This window comes from Quercus robur, chromosome 8 (assembly GCF_932294415.1).
Source record: "Quercus robur chromosome 8, dhQueRobu3.1, whole genome shotgun sequence".
Classification (NCBI taxonomy): domain Eukaryota; kingdom Viridiplantae; phylum Streptophyta; class Magnoliopsida; order Fagales; family Fagaceae; genus Quercus; species Quercus robur.
Genome location: NC_065541.1, coordinates 11,693,895 through 11,711,764, shown reverse-complemented (window position 1 = coordinate 11,711,764; position 17,870 = coordinate 11,693,895). Strand labels below are relative to the sequence as shown.

Sequence of the window (17,870 nt, the reverse complement as noted above, 5' to 3'; positions counted from 1 at the left end):
TTTTCTCTTTATATTCTGTATTTTTATTTTCGCTGAAACCATTAACGACCATTGTGAAAATAGAAAAACAATTTCTAATAGAATTGCCGAAGGAAAAACTTTCACCTCAAAAAAGAAAAAGAAAAATCAAAGGTAATCTCCCTCTGGAGTTTAATGCAAAATACCTGTTTCTTGAATTCTTTTTGTCTCTTTTTTTTTTTTTTTTTTTTGTCTGATGCAAAACCCAGTTTTTTCTGGAGTTTGATGGTTACGCACGTAGTTTGTTTTCGTTAAAGTAAAATTTAAAAATTAGTTTCAATTCCATTACAGAGGAATAATACCATTTTCAAGTATTGGCCTCTATGTGTTTGTGTTTGTGTTTGTGCGTGTGTTTGTGTTTGTGTTTGTGCGTGTGTCTGTGTTCTATTTATATATGGGTTTAATTTGAATTTGAAAGTTTAATCGGAAAACACAAAAGGGTCGTAGTGCATTTTTATAATTTTTTGTAGAAATCAAAACTTTAAAATGGTTCATCAATGCCCATGAACTGTAAATTGAAGGTTATGCTTCAGTTGGGCAAAGCAATAATCATTTAGGAATTATGATATCATTAGTTTTTATGACAGAAACACAGACCTACATACATGCATATGTGAATGAGATTGTTATGGCTTGTGTTTAGAAGTTTCTGAGACCTTAATGCGTGTGTATTTGTATGCAATTGGTTGTGAATGGGTTTTCCTTTTATTATGGAGAAAGGTTGCCTAAGTTATCGAGTTAGAATACTATTTTGAAAAGTTGGGTGTCGAAAACTAGCCTGTAAGAAGGATGTGTTATTGTTATATCAATTAAAAAAAATTAATGGGTTATGAATGTGTAGGTGTAGCCTTCGCTGAAGTTATATTGAAAGAATGTAGAGTTATGGTTTAAAGGAATGTGGTGAGAAAGTTAAGCATGGTAATAAAGAAGCTTAAGTATATATGAATAAGTTTGGCCAATGAGCTCTAGCTCAAATGGGGTGTTCTCCCCTCCTAAGAATAGGGTGGAGGATGGTCACAACCCACCTATCAATGTGCGTGTGTGTAAACCCGTGTCTGTGCCTGTGTGCATGTGCATGTGTGTGAATTCTTTGAGACTATAAGAGGTGTATTTAGGCAAAGTGTGATGATGCAAGGGATACCATGTTTCAATTTTGATACAAGCAATTTGAGAGTGATGAAAGGATAAAATAGGATGTTGTTGTCTTAGTGTACTTGTACTTAAAGGTGTTCCCAAACTGCAAGTTGCATCACTTTTCTAAGTTAATTTAGCTGTGTGTTTCTATATTGAGCTGTTATTGATATACAGGCAACATCTCATCTGCGAAAGCACAATGGCGACATTCTGTCGCAAAATACTGAAAATAGGCTGTAAGGTTAGAGCCACTCTTTAGGGCTTGGATTGATGCTGCTAGTTTCCCTGCTGGTATTGTGAGCTGGGAGTCATAGCACTTGCAAAGATAGTAGTACCAAGATTTGTCAGTCAAAGGGAAATCCTGCTTCCCTTTTTCTTCTGAAGGGTGTTCTGGGAAGTGGTGCTGCCTTTAACCGTGTGGGGATGCACACCCTCCTAATTGAGCCTCAACTAGAGCCATCAAGCTATGTCATTCCCATTACCACAGTATGATTACTTTAACTTGCCTTCAAGAACCTTTGATTTTATCATGGGTTTGTAGAGTTCCTAGCCCATGCTGCCTGTCATGGAACTCCAGTTTGGCATCGACATGAGTGTTTGGTGCCTCTTTTTACAGCATTTTCAGGGTCAGTGGCCATGGAGCACACTTCAACTGCTGTGAAAAGCATAATTAGTGAAGGTTCAATGAACTCCCATGATGAGAAATTTCAGTCTCCTCAGTGTGTCTGTAATAAATCTTGCATATTGAGGTATAATACAGCATATATATTTTTAACTTCTTACAAAGAGTACGCTTACTGTGAATTGCTTTTTTGGCTTCCCTTGGGAGAAGCAGACAGTATTAACTATTTTGAACAAGAAGTGAGGACTTGTGCTAATTAGTTTAAATTGTTGCCTGCTTGCATTTAGAAGATATTGATCTTATGAACTGATTATACAGGAATCACATACAACCTAATTTAGAGTCTGTTTGGCATCAGCTTTTAGCTTTTATGTACAGCTTTTTAAAATCTCACATTTTCCCACCTTTCCTCACTTTTTCAAAAAATTTCAATGTAGAAGTATTGTTTAGCACACTTTCAGCAAAAAGCTAGATAAGCTGCTTCTCTTGGGAGAAGCAAACAATATTAACTATTTTGAACAAGAAGTGAGGGCTTGTGCTAATGTTTAAATTGTTGCCTGCTTGCATTTAGAAGATGTTGATCTTATGAACTGATTATACAGGAATTACATACAACTTGATTTAGAGTCCGTTTGGCATCAGCTTTTAGCTTTTACGTACAATTTTTTAAAACCTCACTTTTTCCCACCTTTCCTCACTTTTTCAAAAATTTTCAACGTACAAGTATACTTTAGCACACTTTCAGCAAAAAGCTAGATGAGTTGTTCCCAAACGGACTCTAAGACATGGTAGTTTTGGCATTCATGGGAAGCACTTGGTAACTTAACTTTGGGAAGAAGGGGTGAAGTAAATGGGGACAATGATGCTGCTATAATTTGCATGGGTTGTGTAAACGAGTTGCCATTTGTTTAGTGTTAGTCATGTCAAAGGAATTGTGCTTTTCTGCTCAAGGTAATTTGTTAATATATAATTACAAAAGTACCTTCCAAATTTGTTGGTTAGTTTGTTCTCAAGAATATGTCCTGAACTCTCCATATTTCCTAATATAGGTTGCTATGATCTTCCTCTTTGATTAGGCTTGACATTGCATCAAAATATTTTGGATGATCTATGATGGATTTTGAAAACTATTTCTCTCTTTGTTTGCTCAGCTTATGTGCAATATGTATTTATTACTCTAGTTGAACTTTTGCAGGGTTCAGTTTGGTTCCCCAAGAAGGGATTTAAAATGAGTAGTCTTTACGAAAATGATGATTCTGCTTTCATTGGAGACTCAGACTGCAACTTTGCAGTTGATAAAGGAGAAAAGGTTCTAGATCATGTTGATGATAAGTTAGCAAGAAGTGATGATTTAAATGTGGATCTGAATCAGCATGGGAAACTGGGATCCCCTTCACTGCCTACAGATTTCACATGTGACATTTCAGAATCTTCTCATGGAAATCTACCAGCAGAATTTGGTCATGATGATGTTAGGAGTACAAAATTTGATTCTGATCATGAGAGGACTGAGTCTCCACTCAAGAACAACCATTACCAAGGTGAGATGGATGAATTGCATGGCAGTAATTTTCTTAACTCCCCTCAGTTTAAGGCACAAACTTTTCATAGTGAAAAGGGAACTGAAGATTCTGCTCATTCACAGGAGTCTCCTCTGAGAGCACAGGGAAATCAGGGTGAACAAATGGAGAGCGATTGTGTCTATAACGAAATAGAAGGGGAAGGCACTGATGCAGGACAGTTGCTACCTTCTCTGAGGTCACAGGGGTGCAAAAATGAACTTAAGGATGGAAAGTCACCAACTGAGAACAGAAAGCCGGACATGATCCATTCTGGTATGCAATCGCCAAAGAGAACTCCCAGACAATCTACGTCACCTGTGATTGTAAGAGAGATGCTAGTTTCACCTGAAAGGTCTCCTGACCTACACTACTCTCCCAATGGTGATAAGACATTGTCTTCTCAACAAGGTTGTCAGGACCCATCATATTCACCTAGATCCCAAAGGCAGAAACATTCTTCACCTGAAAGGAATGGCTTGGTAGAAAGGGTTCCATCCCAGGATCATACGTCTCCTACTATGAAAACTTCTGTTTCTCCACCAGGGTTCCAGAAAGGGTCCAGGCATAAGCATGATTCTTCTCGGAAGCGCATATCTACATCACCAAAAACCAGCCACTCGCCCCCAAAGCATCGAAGGCGGGACAGATCAGTGTCAAGGTCACCCATTCGGCGAAGGGATCGCAAGAGAGATTATCGTCACAGATCTCGTTCAAGGTCCCCATATTCAAGAGATCGTTATAGATCCCCAAGGTGAATCTATATCTCCATTTATGTTTTTTTTTTTTTTTTTTTTTTTTTTTTTTGAATTAAGAAACTGAGAGTGGGGGTTTATATCATAAAGATACATTCTTTTGTTTAGCAGGAGAAGGTATTCTCCAAGGCGAAGATCTTCCCCTCCAGGGTATCATTCTCATCATCGGTCCCCTAGAAGGAGACCCTGGTCACCGCCTCGTAATAGGAAAACTGGAGTGGGGTTACCTGGCAGAAACTTATTTGTTGCAGGTTTTAGCTTTTTGACTACAGAGAGAGATTTGGAAAGAAAGTTTTCTAGGTTTGGTCATGTACGAGATGTTCGTATTGTTCGAGACAAGAGGTAAATATGCAATGCAATATTTCTATTGAAAGAATTTGTTCAGGTCTTCAGACAAGAAAATCCTTGAGGTCTTTTTCTTTTTCTAATCTCATCTGTATAATGATTTATCACTACAGACATTTCAATTTTATATAGTTGTACTGCTGGTCAATTATTGGAAGTTTAAAATCTGATTTGCTTATACCAGGTGAAGTTTTGTGCTATAGAAAGATGTTCTTTGGATAGAACAATGGGCTAATGTTCCAAACATGAACTAACAGAGATGGATGGCTTTTGGGAATGGCATTTTCGAGAAACATATGTTCTAGCCCCAAAAATTGAACTGTAATGATAGTCAAAAAGTGTGACCTGTGTGATTGGCAAATCAATGAATACAATAACATTTCTTCTTAAACATTATTGCTACTCAATTGACTGCTTCTATATGATATTTTAATTATCCAATAAAATGGAGAGCAGGTTTTCATATACCTTATTATAAACATTGAACATGTTTGTTAGTTGGAAAGTTTGTAATGGAATCTGAATGACCTGTTAGTGAATATATATGTTAATTAATCCACCTTTTGCTGTTCTAAGTGGCTATTTTAATTGAAGTGTTTAAGGAACACCTGAGCTTTTGCCTTTATGGAACTTTTCATTCTTTTCAGGCGACACTTGCAAGTATGCGGTTTAAGCTCTAATATGGATAGATTGTTTTTTCTTTTGTATTCTTCTGTGAGTTGATTTTTTGCTTCTCTTTTCAATATTTAAGGTCTGGTGATTCGCGTGGGTTTGGATTTTTATCCCTGGAGAGGGATGAAGATGCAGATGCAGCAATCAGAGCTCTTGATGAGACTGAATGGAATGGTCGGATTATCCTTGTGGAGAAATCAAAATCTTCAGGGCCTTGAAGCTTTATGTACAGGTTTATGATTAGGAGTCTAGTTATCACATTATAGTGTTGAAATCTTGTTCAAGACAGTTGAGTTTTGAATTTTATATCTTTATCTATGCTACCACAACAGTGTAGTACCAATTTTCTGAAGCAGGGTGATTTCCACCAAAAAGAAAAGATTTTGTTCTAACCAAAACACGAGTCCTTTAATGTGTCACTTGGGAGCAAGCATATAACCATTGTGCATTACTTTTTGGTTCTGTTGTTTAGTTTCTTACTATTTCTGTATTGCCTTATTCTGGCGGGTATGTTTGCAGTAGTACATTTTAGTCTGCAAAATTATTTTTGGCTGAATAAAAGGGTAAGAGGAATCCCCCAGCCATGTGGCTGCCCTATATGTTGTCACAGTAGTTTACTAACTGCTCAAGAACCAATATTTGGAGACAGATTTTTTTTTTTTTTTTTGTTGGTTGTTGATAATTCAATAGTTATTAATGGGAGATGAGAGATTTGAACTCTGGATGGCTGGATGTCTCCATTGGAATGTTAGGAGATGCTAATTGAGCTACAAGGCTCTTAAGTCTTACCATCTAAGAGGCTTATATAACAAGGTTTCTTGGATAAGTTACCTCATCTAATGATTTTAGCTTAATCAAGTTTCAGTGTTTCAGGCAGTGAAAGGAAATACCTTAACTGAATTAGTGACAATGTCTCGTTTGAAGATTTGAACCCATGGCCTACCTCACACTAACTACTAGCCATGACAGTAAGTGGTAGCAATTATTTTTAGTTAACAACTAGCATGAATGTATATCCTTAAAAGTAAAAATGATCAACCCACTATGGACTTGTTTAAGGAATATCCTTAAAGTGATCAACCTTCTATGGATTCTAGTATAGATAGGCTGGAAATAAGTTATTAAATTTATGAAAGTTTATAAATAGTTAGGCTGGAACCATTAAAATTCTGGTTGGTAGATCATGTTGTCTTCAACATAGCCGTAAAGGCCCCATCTTTTGTGGCACTTGGTCTCTCTTTTGAGCCCTTTGGTATGAATTCAGGCATGTGGGACTCTTCTCTTGAGAAATAAAGCTACCAGTGAAGTAGTTAAAGGTTTTTGGTTTTCAGGTGCATCGTGTGCTTTGTACATTGATTTGGTGAGACTGGCTGGACAACTAAATTATTGAACTAGAGCTGGATACTTTTTGAGTTTTGAGTGGACCCTGCAAAGGTTGTTCTGGCATGCCCGAACTTGTTTATATATACTATTTTGGTTTTCTTTTTTCTTTTGGTCGGAATGCTGGTATAATTTAACAGAACAAAATGGAGATGCAAAAGAGGAAATTTGTTCCCATTAACACTTTTACAACATATTTAATTAGAATTAGGTATGTGTTTTCAGATCCAAGTATTCATGAATCATCATGGCTCATGAGTCAACTTTCAGGTTACATAATGCTTGGTTAAATTCGTTAGGATCAATACCTTGTAGGCACCATTTGTTTTAAACATTGGAACTGGTAAGTTTATAAAAAAATTATTATGGGTTTTATAAAAATAAATGAAATAAAAGAATAAAGGAACAGTTTTATTATTTATTTATTTTATATATATAAAAATAAAAATAAAAAAATCATCTCTGTGCTTCCTTCTCCTTCTCTTCATCTGTGCGTCCCCTTCCCCCTTTATGGTATCAGAGCCACTCTTTTCTGGCCGGTTGTAAGTGTGGTTGTGTTCTTTGTTTCTTGTCTGTGTCTACCCGAACGTTTGATATTCCGTTGTTGTGTTCCCTTCTTACCGTCGTTGGCGCCACCCTAGTTGTAAAGTGAATTCCTAGGACCTAGTTGTAAGGCCCGTTTGAGCCAAGAGAGGGCGTGTAGGGCATGAGAGGTATGAGGTTGATTGGGGTATGTGTTACGAAATACAACGGTTGTGAGAAAAACATGATAACTGAGTGTTGAACCTAGGATAGTATGGATAAGTTGTGGAGATCCAACTCCTCTATCAGCTCCAGGACTAGTTGTCCTCCTGATATTGTAAATGAAGAAGATCACACTATTGATGATAATGAGATGATTCCTGATTTTCGTAAACGGACTATTCCTAAAGTTGATACTAAAACTATTTATAAAACTAGTTTTGTTAAAAGTACTTTTCATTCTGCTTATAAAGCTAGAACTGTTGAACAAATTTTCTCTATTTCGAAAGTTCATGAAAAATGTTGCTTATTCACCAAAAAGAATATTAATGACTTCCTTGCTGCTAAAAAATTCTATTATTTGCATATTGGTATGGTTCAAGTTGCTATTAAACCACTTACCCGCAAGGGCATTAATGCTTCTGTTCTTATGTGTTTAAGAGATGCTAGATTTAAGATTTTTAAAGATAGCATTCTTGGAATGATCACTGCTTCTTTGTGTGATGGTCCTGTTTATTTTAACTGTTATCATGATCTTACTCTTGCTTTGGATGATCCTAATATTGTTAAAGCTTTAACTTTGAATATTGCCTCATCTGGTTACTACATGGAAGAGGGTAGTAAGCCTTTTGCTTTGATTTATCGCATTTATTACAAACTAATGGGTACTCAAATGAATCCTTGTGCTTTAATGCCTAGAGAACCTTCAGGTAAAACCATGTTAATTCAATGTTCAACTCCTGATGCTAAAATCCAAGTTCCAAAAATGATCCAATGGCAAGATATTAATCTTCCTAAGGATTGGTTGTTAAAACATGAAACCCCTCCTACTAAACCCATTTTTGATGAGCTTGATCTCACCCATATTCAACAATATCTTGATGGTACTGTTAAAATAAGTTTTCAAAACAATCCACCTTTGAGGATCAACGAAGGAAGACATTCCTTTGCTGGATCTGAAAGTATTTCAAAAATAGATCGCGAGATCGATGAATTTTTGAAAAAGAAATTGGAAACATCCTCTGATTTAAAGCTAAAAGGTATTTCAAGTGATAAATCCCAATTTAGCTCTGTTTACTATTCAACTAAACCTGAAACTTCCACTCCATTTAGTAAAACTGCTAATGAAGATGAGGAAGATACTGTTTCTCTTACTCCATCTGATTTTGAATCTCCTATTGAAACTCCTCCTGTTTACCAAAATCAATTAAGAGTTTTGACTATTTTAAATGATGATTTTGAAATTGATTGGGATTCTTTGTACAATGAGTTTATGCTTGCTTCAAACAAAACCAAGAGAAAATATTTCCAAGATAATTTTGCTCAGTCTGATAAAGACCATGCTAAAGGTAAATGGTTGGAAATGATGAATCAATTGAAAAAACATATTTTGTTTTTTGATTTTCTCGAAAACCATTATGTTCCAAATAATGAGGTTTCAAAACAACATTTATATGTGATAAAGAAATCAAATTTTGTTAAGATTGATAAAACCATTGTTAGGTCTAGTCATCCACCTCTTGATTCAATTTTGATAACTACTAAGAAAGATGAAGTAACAAAAGAGGAAGTGAAGGCCTCTCCTTTCAAAATTGCTGATGATCAAACTCCTATTGTTAGTCTTATTGAACAAAACAATTTTACTAATCAATCTTTGCATATTATTGGTCAACAGCTTGACCGTATTGAAGAAAAATTTGTTGAAAAATCTGTTTCTACCTCTGAAAAATCTGTTCCTGTTAAAACTGAGAAACCTTTGATTGATTTACCCAGTCAAAGAGAAAAAGTTATGTTTAAAACTTCTCAGTCCAAGACTCTTGAAATTGTTGACAAAATGCTTTCTGATCTAAAGATTAAATCTGAGAGTACTAGTACTTCTGCAAGAACTCCAACTGCTCTCACTATTTCCAAAAAAGAAATTATTTCTGATGAAAATACAGATTCTGATACTGTTTCTTCTGTTTCTTCTGTTCCTGCAAAAAGAATCTTTGATAATGATTTCCCAGAAATTAAAAGATTTGTTGGAAACTCCAAACCCATGTCTTTTACAAAAAATTGGTATCCAAAACCCACTCCTCCTGATATGCAGTTTGAAGAGAGATCTTTTCAAACACAGTTTTCTGTCTCTGCTGATAAACTCTATGAATGGAATATTGATGGTTTGTCTGAACAGGAAATCATTAATAAAATGAGCCACATGTCTATGGTTGGTATTGCTTATCAAAACAACCATAATCTTGATCAACCTGAAATTGTTAACTTGCTTCTTACTGGTTTTTCTGGTACTCTTCGTGGATGGTGGGATTCATACATCACTAAAGAATCCAAAGAGTCTATTAAACATGCTGTTAAAAAGAATGAAGAAGGTTTACCTATTTTTGATGAAAGTATTGGTCGTGGTATTCCTGATGGTGTTAATACCTTGATCTATACCATTCTCAAACATTTTGTTGGTACTCCATCCAATATTTCTTCCCGTGTTTCTGATTATCTAAATAATTTGAGTTGTCCAACTATGTCTGATTACAGATGGTATCAAGATGTTTTTACTTCCAGGGTGATGCTCCGGAAAGATTGCCATAAGCCTTATTGGAAAGAAAAGTTTATTGACGGTCTGCCTCCCATCTTTGCTCATAAGGTAAAACAAGAATTAATGGGTAAAAATGATTCTATTGATTATGATAATTTAACTTATGGTGATATGTTCAGTACTATTAAAAAACTTGGTATTAATATGTGCAATGATGAAAAATTGTTAAAACACCAATTAAAGAATAAAAGAAAAGCTAAATATGAAATGGGAAATTTCTGTGAACAATATGGTCTGCCTCCTATTGCTCCTTCTAGGCAGAAAAGTAAAAAATGTAAGAACAATAATAAGGCGGTAGAACCAGCCAAGCCGTATATATCAAAATAATTTAAAGTAAATAAGAACAATAGTTCAAAATAAATGAAAGCAATTTAGAACCATCCGGTATGGCGGTAATCCGTCCAAGGTGGTGGTAGCAACAAGTAAAGTAATGAACATAGAACTGAAAATACTTGTTATTGAAAGTAGGATAAACACTTACAGTAGTAGTAGTCAATACAAGATCTCAACAGTTATGGGTTAACAAGTACAAAGCTTGAACTAGTCCTAGTTACAAGGTTTGTAGGATTACAAAGTTTGTAGTAAACAAGGATGAGTAGTAGAAGTAGGGTGAGTTCTTTCTCTAAGAAGGCTAGTTCTAAGGGAAAGGAAATCAGAAACCAAACTTGACTTGAGAAGCCCTAAAATTTAAGGGACAACCCCCCTTAAATAGGCAAAATTTCGGAGTGAACAGTGTCATGAACAGTAAAAGTGAACAGTGATCTGTGAACAGTAATCCGTGAACAGTAATCAGTGAACAGTAATTAGTGAACAGTAATCAGTGAACAGTAATCAGTGAACAGTGTTTTTTCCACTTTTTGAAATTAAACTTCTGAGCTTTTGGCTTTCATTTGGTCCAACATGTCAGGAGAATCATGGCAAAAGGCAAAAGGAAAGCATGCATGTCTTCCACCAAGTACTTGGATGCTTCATTCTTTTCTAAAAAGACTCTAAAGGTGGCATAGTTGGTCAAAAGGAAGCATCATATCTTCACAACCATCATGGCTTGTGTCTTTCAATTCTGAATTTTGTAATAGATGTGGCCATTGTGTAGGCTAGAGAAATAGTGGCCGTTGTGCAGGCTAGACAAATAGTGGCCTTTGTGCAGGCTAGACAAATAGGGGAATCAAAATCTTTCGCAAAATCCGGAATATCACGAGTTAGTTCCGGATTTTCCGCAACATATTTGTGAATGACAATAAAATATTTTGGTTGTTGTGCAAGCCAGACAAATAAAGAAACACCAGTCTAGAAATAGTAGTGATCTCATCAATCAGTAGAGGGAGCATCGGAGGGATAACCATCAAAGGGATCAAAAGGACCTTGTGGAGAATCACATACATGATCATGGTAAATAGCATACTTATTACAGAACCCACAATATAAAATTGGCTCAAGCTTTGGAGTTTTTCCTGGGATGAGGAGACTGTTTAGATTAGGATGATCTTTTGTTTGTAGGTGAACAAAGGCGTCAGCATAGGGTTTGGGGCCAAAAACAGCAATTCTACTTGTGCTTCCTATTAAATGATAATTTTTCCATAGATTATGAGCAACTTCACGAATTTGATTATTAAAATAATTTCTCCAGCATTTTGCAAGAGTGACTTTAAGGGACAACTGAGAATTTCTCTCGAACCATGGCCCTTGGTGGGTATAGCCATTAATGAGGATGAGATGCTTTGAGGGGTTAACATTCATCCAGTTATTTTTCTCCCATTTTGGTAGAGTGCTCCAGCATCTGATGGTAACAAAAGGTCTAGTGGAAGAGTTTTCAAACCCTTTAATAGCATTCTGAATGATCTGTGGAAGTTGGCTTGCCTGTTTATGACTTGTCAATTTTATAAACCTAACAAAGCCATATTCAAACATTTGGGAAAGCCAGCTAGAATTAGGATCCTCATTATCACTATCATCTGAATCTTCATCAGTGAAATATGAACTAGTATCAAAATTAATGAGGAGACCAGGAAATGGATGTTTCTTTTCATATACTCTGAGACTGCTCCCAAAGTGGTCTTCCCATTCAAGCTGAATAAAAACATTATCACCTTCGTCTATTTCATTAGGGTCAGGAATAGTAGCAGTAACAAGTTTTCTGAAATATTTGGACCATAGGTCAAAAGACCGAGACATAGCCTTGCTATCCAGAATACGAGATTGTAAATCTGAAGGCAAGTTGGCAACAGCACTTCTTAACATAGACTGGGTCTTAAGACTCAATCTAGCATAATCAGTGCCCATTATAGTCTTTGTATCCATGGAATGGATTTCCTCTTTGCCAAAGAGTTGACTAATGTAGGTTTTAAGACGGCTCACAAGAGCCTCATTTTCTGAAACAAGGTTATTTTTTGGAACAAAGTCAATATTTGAAGCAAGGTCATTATTTGGAATAAGGTTATTATAATGGCTCATATAGATCTCGTTTTGAGCAGTAAGGTTAACAAGGTGGATTTCAAGGGCTCTAAGGATTTTGTGAAAAACATTAATGTGGTTTTTGGTAAAAGCAAATTGAAGGTTATCAAGAATGAATTTAATAGAATCTGGTAATTCTGAGTAGGTACCATTGTGGAATTGCATATTTTTTGACAAAACTTCTTGTAAAGCAATTAATATATCACCATTGGAGTATGTCACCTCTGCCGGAACATCTCCTTGAAGGGATGTTGATCCACTGGGTTTTACACCAGAAGATACGCCTTCATGCATTTTAAAAGGTCGTCCCGCTGGGAACCTTTTGCTTTGGGAATAGTCATGCACAGGAGCTTTTCCCTTGTTTTTTCTTTCCATGATAATCCACTTACTAGTGGTATAAATATGAATATTATTATTATCCCACTTATTAGTGGTATTTATCCACGTATCATTATCCGATTCCTGCAAAGAATCATTAATATTGTTAGGATAATGGATAGGTTTTAACATTTTAGTGTTATGAAAATCACCTTTAAAATCATCAGAATTCATTATCAGTTCTTGAACAAGGTCATTCATGGGAGAGTCTTTCTTATAAGACAGATTATCAATATCAATTTCAAACTTTGAAGCAAATTTGAATTTTACTTTCTGTCCAAATGGATCAGTAGTAATTCCATCATGTTCAACAAGAAAGGGATACAAAGAGTTAATAAATGGCAGACCAAGAATCACTTTATCAGTCATATTTTTGACAAGAACAGAAGGAATCTTGAAACAAACATCATCATGGCACACCTGAGCATTATTCAATTCGTACTTAATTTTCATTTGAGAACCATTAGCAGAAACCAATCTTTCAGTAGATTTCTCAAAATATTTTGAGGGAATTAATCCTTCTTGGATACAGTTCATATCTGCACCAGAATCAATCATAGCAATAACAGTGAAATGATAATCAGGAGAAACAACAATTTTAACTTTTGTAAACCATTTTGGAGGAAATAATTTATTAACAAAAGCAAGTTGGGGATTAGTGAAAGTATCAGGAGTACCTTTATCAGGAAGAAGAGCCTGTTGACTGGAATCATTTCCATCACTGTGCTCATTTTGTTCGTTACTGGATTTATTAAGATCTTTATCAAGTTTTAGCATTGTCAATTCTTGTTTGAGATTATGATTATCACTTTTCATGCTTTTAAATTCATGTTTTAATTCATTTATTTCTTGTTTAACAATATGAATTTCATTTTGGAGATCATTAACAGTTAAATCTTTAGATTTCTTTTTATTAAATCTTTCCAAAGTTTCTTCAAAACTTATGGTTGATTTTGGTTTTTTACCAATTTCATCTCTTATCAAGTTTTTCTTAAACCTGTCCAAATAATCTTTCTGGAGTTCAGGGTTTTGAATTTGATTTATTAGTTGAATTATCAGTTTTTCAGAAATTCACGGGTAAGGAAATCAGGATAGCATTTTGAGATCCTTTAATATATTCAATATCAAAATCAAAAACACTCAAAATAGCTTGCCATCGGGCAAAAATATGTTTTGAAGCAATATTTTCAACATCTTTTTCAATAACATATTTAGCACTTTTGCAATCAATACGTAACAGAAACCTTTGGTTTAACAAATCACTCAATTGAAGAACATACATTGTATGATTCTGTTGAGAATCATCCCACCGGTGCAGTAAAGTTCAATGAATTTGAAATTTCCATCTTCATTTTTTAAAGTTTTGCTGTGTGTGGTTGTTTCATTTCATTAAGAGCAATGCTAAATTTTTCAAAAAAAGAAAGAGCAATGCCAAAGATACACACACCCAAAAAAAAAACCCATAACTTATTAAGATTGGCAAGTAATGACAAATATTAGGGCCAATTCTAAGCCTATGCCTGAGCAGTAAGGTCTCACAGTCGCACAAACTTTTTTTTTTTTTGGTTATCAAAAGAAAAAGGCCATAAAATTGTAAAGCCCAAAATTATATAAAAGAGTCCAACAATTGCAGAATGTATTTGATATTTATTTAAAAGAAAAAAAATATAAATGAGTTTTTAAATCCTTTTTCCTACCAACAAGAAATCTCCCACTATACCGAGACAATAGCCAACTGAGAGAATCTAAAATGTTTCAAAAAGATAATTGTCATGAGTGTATCCTTAATGTCACAAAGAGATTCATTTAGATTAGCTATTATCAGTTGTAAATGAATACATTAACAAACATAAATAATTAATAATTAATAATTTTACATCTAAAAAAATGGTTTTTAAACAAAACTATATATATATATATATATATAAGTCAAATAAATAATGTTTATTTGATATTTAAATATAAAAACACCCAGTTAAATTTATGACTTTAAACCTTATAATAAATTGAATCGATTCTTATTGATATAATATCACTTTTACATAAATCAATTATTTATTTTATTTTATTTTATTGGATATTAATCATAACATATTACCAATTACCACAATATATATACAATAAATCTTTAAGAAAAAAGGGCAAAACATTTGTTTCACTGTATGTATTGTACAATCAAACCAACGTGTCATTAGTGAAGAGAAGAATATGGAATAACATTTATCTTACCATTCTTTGATCTTTGTAACCCCTAGTATGGGTTATGAAAAGTAAGGGATAGTGACTTTTTAATAAAATTTGTTTCTAAATTTGAAATTTTACTTTCAATAAGATCCGGTTAGTTTAATTGATAAAATCTCTTGCCGTCAAATAAGAAATATGAGATTATATCCCCGCCTCCATAAAAAAACCAATTAGTGTCTTAATTTGATAATAAAGGGCAATTATTAGGAGTTAACATTATAAGTTGAAACTCCATCTCTCAAAAAAAAAAACAAAAAACTTTCGATAGGATCCAAATGTAGAAAATTAGAATTCTCATTCTCATTCTTTTTTTTTTTTTTCTTTTTTTCTTCATACAGTTGAATGTAAATCAATAAGTTTAGGAACATATAAAATTTCATAGTTTTGTTTATAATTGTTGAGTTGGAGTGTTGTAATTGATACCTAATGAAAATAGAGCAGTGATGACTTATGAGTCCTTGTAAAATTCGTTTTACCCCATTAAAACTTTCATTTTAATGGATTTCAATTAGTTCAACTGGTAAAATTTCTTATTGTTAAATAAGAGATATAAGTTTGAATCTTGTCTATACCAAAATTAATTGGTGTTTTAGTTTGATGATAAAAATCAATCGTTATAGGACGAATATTATAAATTCAAATTCTATATGTGTGTGTTTATATATATATATATATATATATATATATATATATATATATAAGTTTTAAAATTTTATTAATGATATTAAAAAAAAAAAACATTGTGAGAAAAATAACCCTATCACTTTTTATAATTTTATTTGTTTTTTTATTTATATTAGTTTTTTTTTAATAAAAGCCAGAGACACCAAAATCCCAAAGCATAGTTATTAAATCCATACCAAACAATCGGTTAAACTATAAACCAAAGTATTATCCTGAATGATTTAGTGTAAAATACCAAATACCCTTTATCAAACAGTGTAAAACAACAGATTGTATAGATTAATCTTTTTAGCCCGTGGATAAAAGAAACAAAAATACTAGTTTTATCTATGAAAAAGACTTAATTGAACTATTGAAGTCACTAAAGCTGTGTTTGTTTCGGGTGAGAATGAAATTTGGAAAATATTTTACACCCTCATGTGTGTTTAGGAGCATATGTAAAACTAGGTCAAACTGAAAATCAATTGTTTTGATCATAAAATTCAAGCCCTTCAAGTGGAAAATCATTTACACATTCCATTTACTTTCAAACCAAGTTTTACAGACTGAAAAACAGAAAAGAGAGAGAGAGAGCAGCTTTGGAAAGTCACTCAGAGATCCACCCAAACCCGATTCCGGTTAGATTACGCCTCCTACCCTTCCACATGCCGATAAGTACTCTATTTCCTTTTCTTCATTGGCTTTTCTTCTCTCCCTATCCAACCTCAGCTCCCCCGTCTTGCTCAAACCCATCTCCAATTAGCATGCCCAAATCAAGCACTGCATGTACCCAATGCACCCAGCTAAACCCACCCCAATTTCAGCATCCCAGCCCACGATCTATCCCTTGATCAACACCGTGGCCTCAAACGTCTTGCCCAAACCCATCCCTCAAACCCACCACTCAAACCCGAAGGTATTATGACACCGTGACCTTAAACCCATCCCTCAAACTCGAAGGTATTCTAACACCGATCCCCCAAACTTGAAGGTATTTCGAAGGTATATTGGAAATATATATATATATATTTATCCTTATTTATAGATCTATTTGTATATATAATATATGTGCATAATGTTATTTGCAATAGTGTTTGTGAAGGTATATGGCAGCTTGTGAATATTTTGGTAACTGAATTTAGCATTGTTCTTGAATTGAGCTTGTTACAGTATTTATGTGAATTTGGATGGTTTAACAACAATTATTGTGGAGACTTTGCTGAGTTGATGAATGGATCTACACTATCATGTATTGTAAGATGTTTTTTGGAAAATATCTTCTTCTTGCTTACACATTTGATTGAATGGTATGTCAAATAATTTCCTATGCTAAATATGTCATAAGGCCAATTTTGGTTTTTAAACTGTTTATCTTATTGACCACCTAAAGGGTAAAACATACGTTGTTTTTGCTGGTCGTGTGCTTGGGGTGTACGTCAAATGGGAAGAAGTCCGTGCTCAAGTTCATCAATGTTCTGGAACAGACCACAAGGCGTTTAAGCATAAAATGGATGCAGAAGTTGCTTTTATGAAGTTTTGGCAGATTGATGGTGGGAATGTGCAACAAGGTTCTTCATTCAATACATATTCTACTCATTCCAGTACTCCTTCAACTGAAGAGATCCCCTACTGCAAAGGAGATATTAAATACGATTTATTGAAATATCAATTAGATATCGCAATTGAGCAGTGGAACCATGCAATGAAGATTGCAAAGTTAAATGCGAGAATGCTAAACGCATGGCATCTCAAGTCCTGACCGATGATGAGCTCAATAAAATGGCACATGTAAACTTGGGCGAATGACCATGAAAGTTATGTTAATCTCTGATTTTTGTATGTGGGTACCTTTGTAATTGTTATGTAAAACTTGGATGTGTATATGTTCATATTTTTTGTGATTGGAATTAATGGATGTGCATATATGACATGTATAGGTATTTTGAGATGCTCAATTGTCTTATAATTGTATATATATATATATATTGGCATTTTTCCTGTAAAATGTTTTAAATTTGGGGGGGGGGGGGGAGGGGGCAATGAAGGAAAATATTTTTTGGAAAAACACCTTTACATGCATGACCAAACGTCGAAAATACTTTTCTGATGTATTTTCTAGAACCCAAACAAACATATGAAAATATTTTACAAGGAAAATATTTCATAGCCTAAATCGTCTAAACTTTGAAGTCTAAAAACTCTGAACCAAATTACTAAACTACTGAAGATTGAAAAGATAAAGTGATAAAGATTAAAAACTAAAGAGATAAAGTAAGAGTTGTGCCATGAGATGAGAGTTCAAAGTTGAGATTGAAGAG

General features: G+C 34.2%; 1 protein-coding gene across 7 annotated transcripts; it reads left to right on the top strand.

The window, feature by feature from the left end:
• On the top strand, positions 1–5,567 carry LOC126694602 (serine/arginine-rich splicing factor SR45a-like). 7 transcript variants are annotated; one of them, XM_050390963.1, is made up of 6 exons: positions 6–132; positions 1,327–1,638; positions 1,769–1,901; positions 2,970–4,087; positions 4,197–4,430; positions 5,185–5,567. In XM_050390963.1, the coding sequence occupies exons 4-6, from the start codon at positions 3,003–3,005 to the stop codon at positions 5,321–5,323; spliced, it is 1,458 nt and encodes a 485-aa protein (XP_050246920.1). In that variant the 5' UTR covers positions 6–132; positions 1,327–1,638; positions 1,769–1,901; positions 2,970–3,002; the 3' UTR covers positions 5,324–5,567. The 7 variants fall into 7 exon arrangements, with proteins under 7 accessions (XP_050246922.1, XP_050246918.1, XP_050246923.1 ...); XM_050390962.1 differs by having other exon boundaries at positions 1,327–1,901; XM_050390965.1 differs by lacking the exons at positions 1,327–1,638; positions 1,769–1,901 and having other exon boundaries at positions 1–132; positions 4,200–4,430.
• The last annotated feature ends 12,303 nt before the right edge of the window (positions 5,568–17,870 follow it).

Excerpts from the sequence above, each read along its gene's own strand:
- LOC126694602 (XM_050390961.1), top strand. The coding sequence starts at position 3,003 with ATGAGTAGTCTTTACGAAAATGATGATTCTGCTTTCATTGGAGACTCA. Across the intron at positions 4,088-4,196 it reads GATCGTTATAGATCCCCAAG|CAGGAGAAGGTATTCTCCAA; the intron begins GTGAATCTATAT and ends TCTTTTGTTTAG. Across the intron at positions 4,431-5,184 it reads CGTATTGTTCGAGACAAGAG|GTCTGGTGATTCGCGTGGGT; the intron begins GTAAATATGCAA and ends TCAATATTTAAG.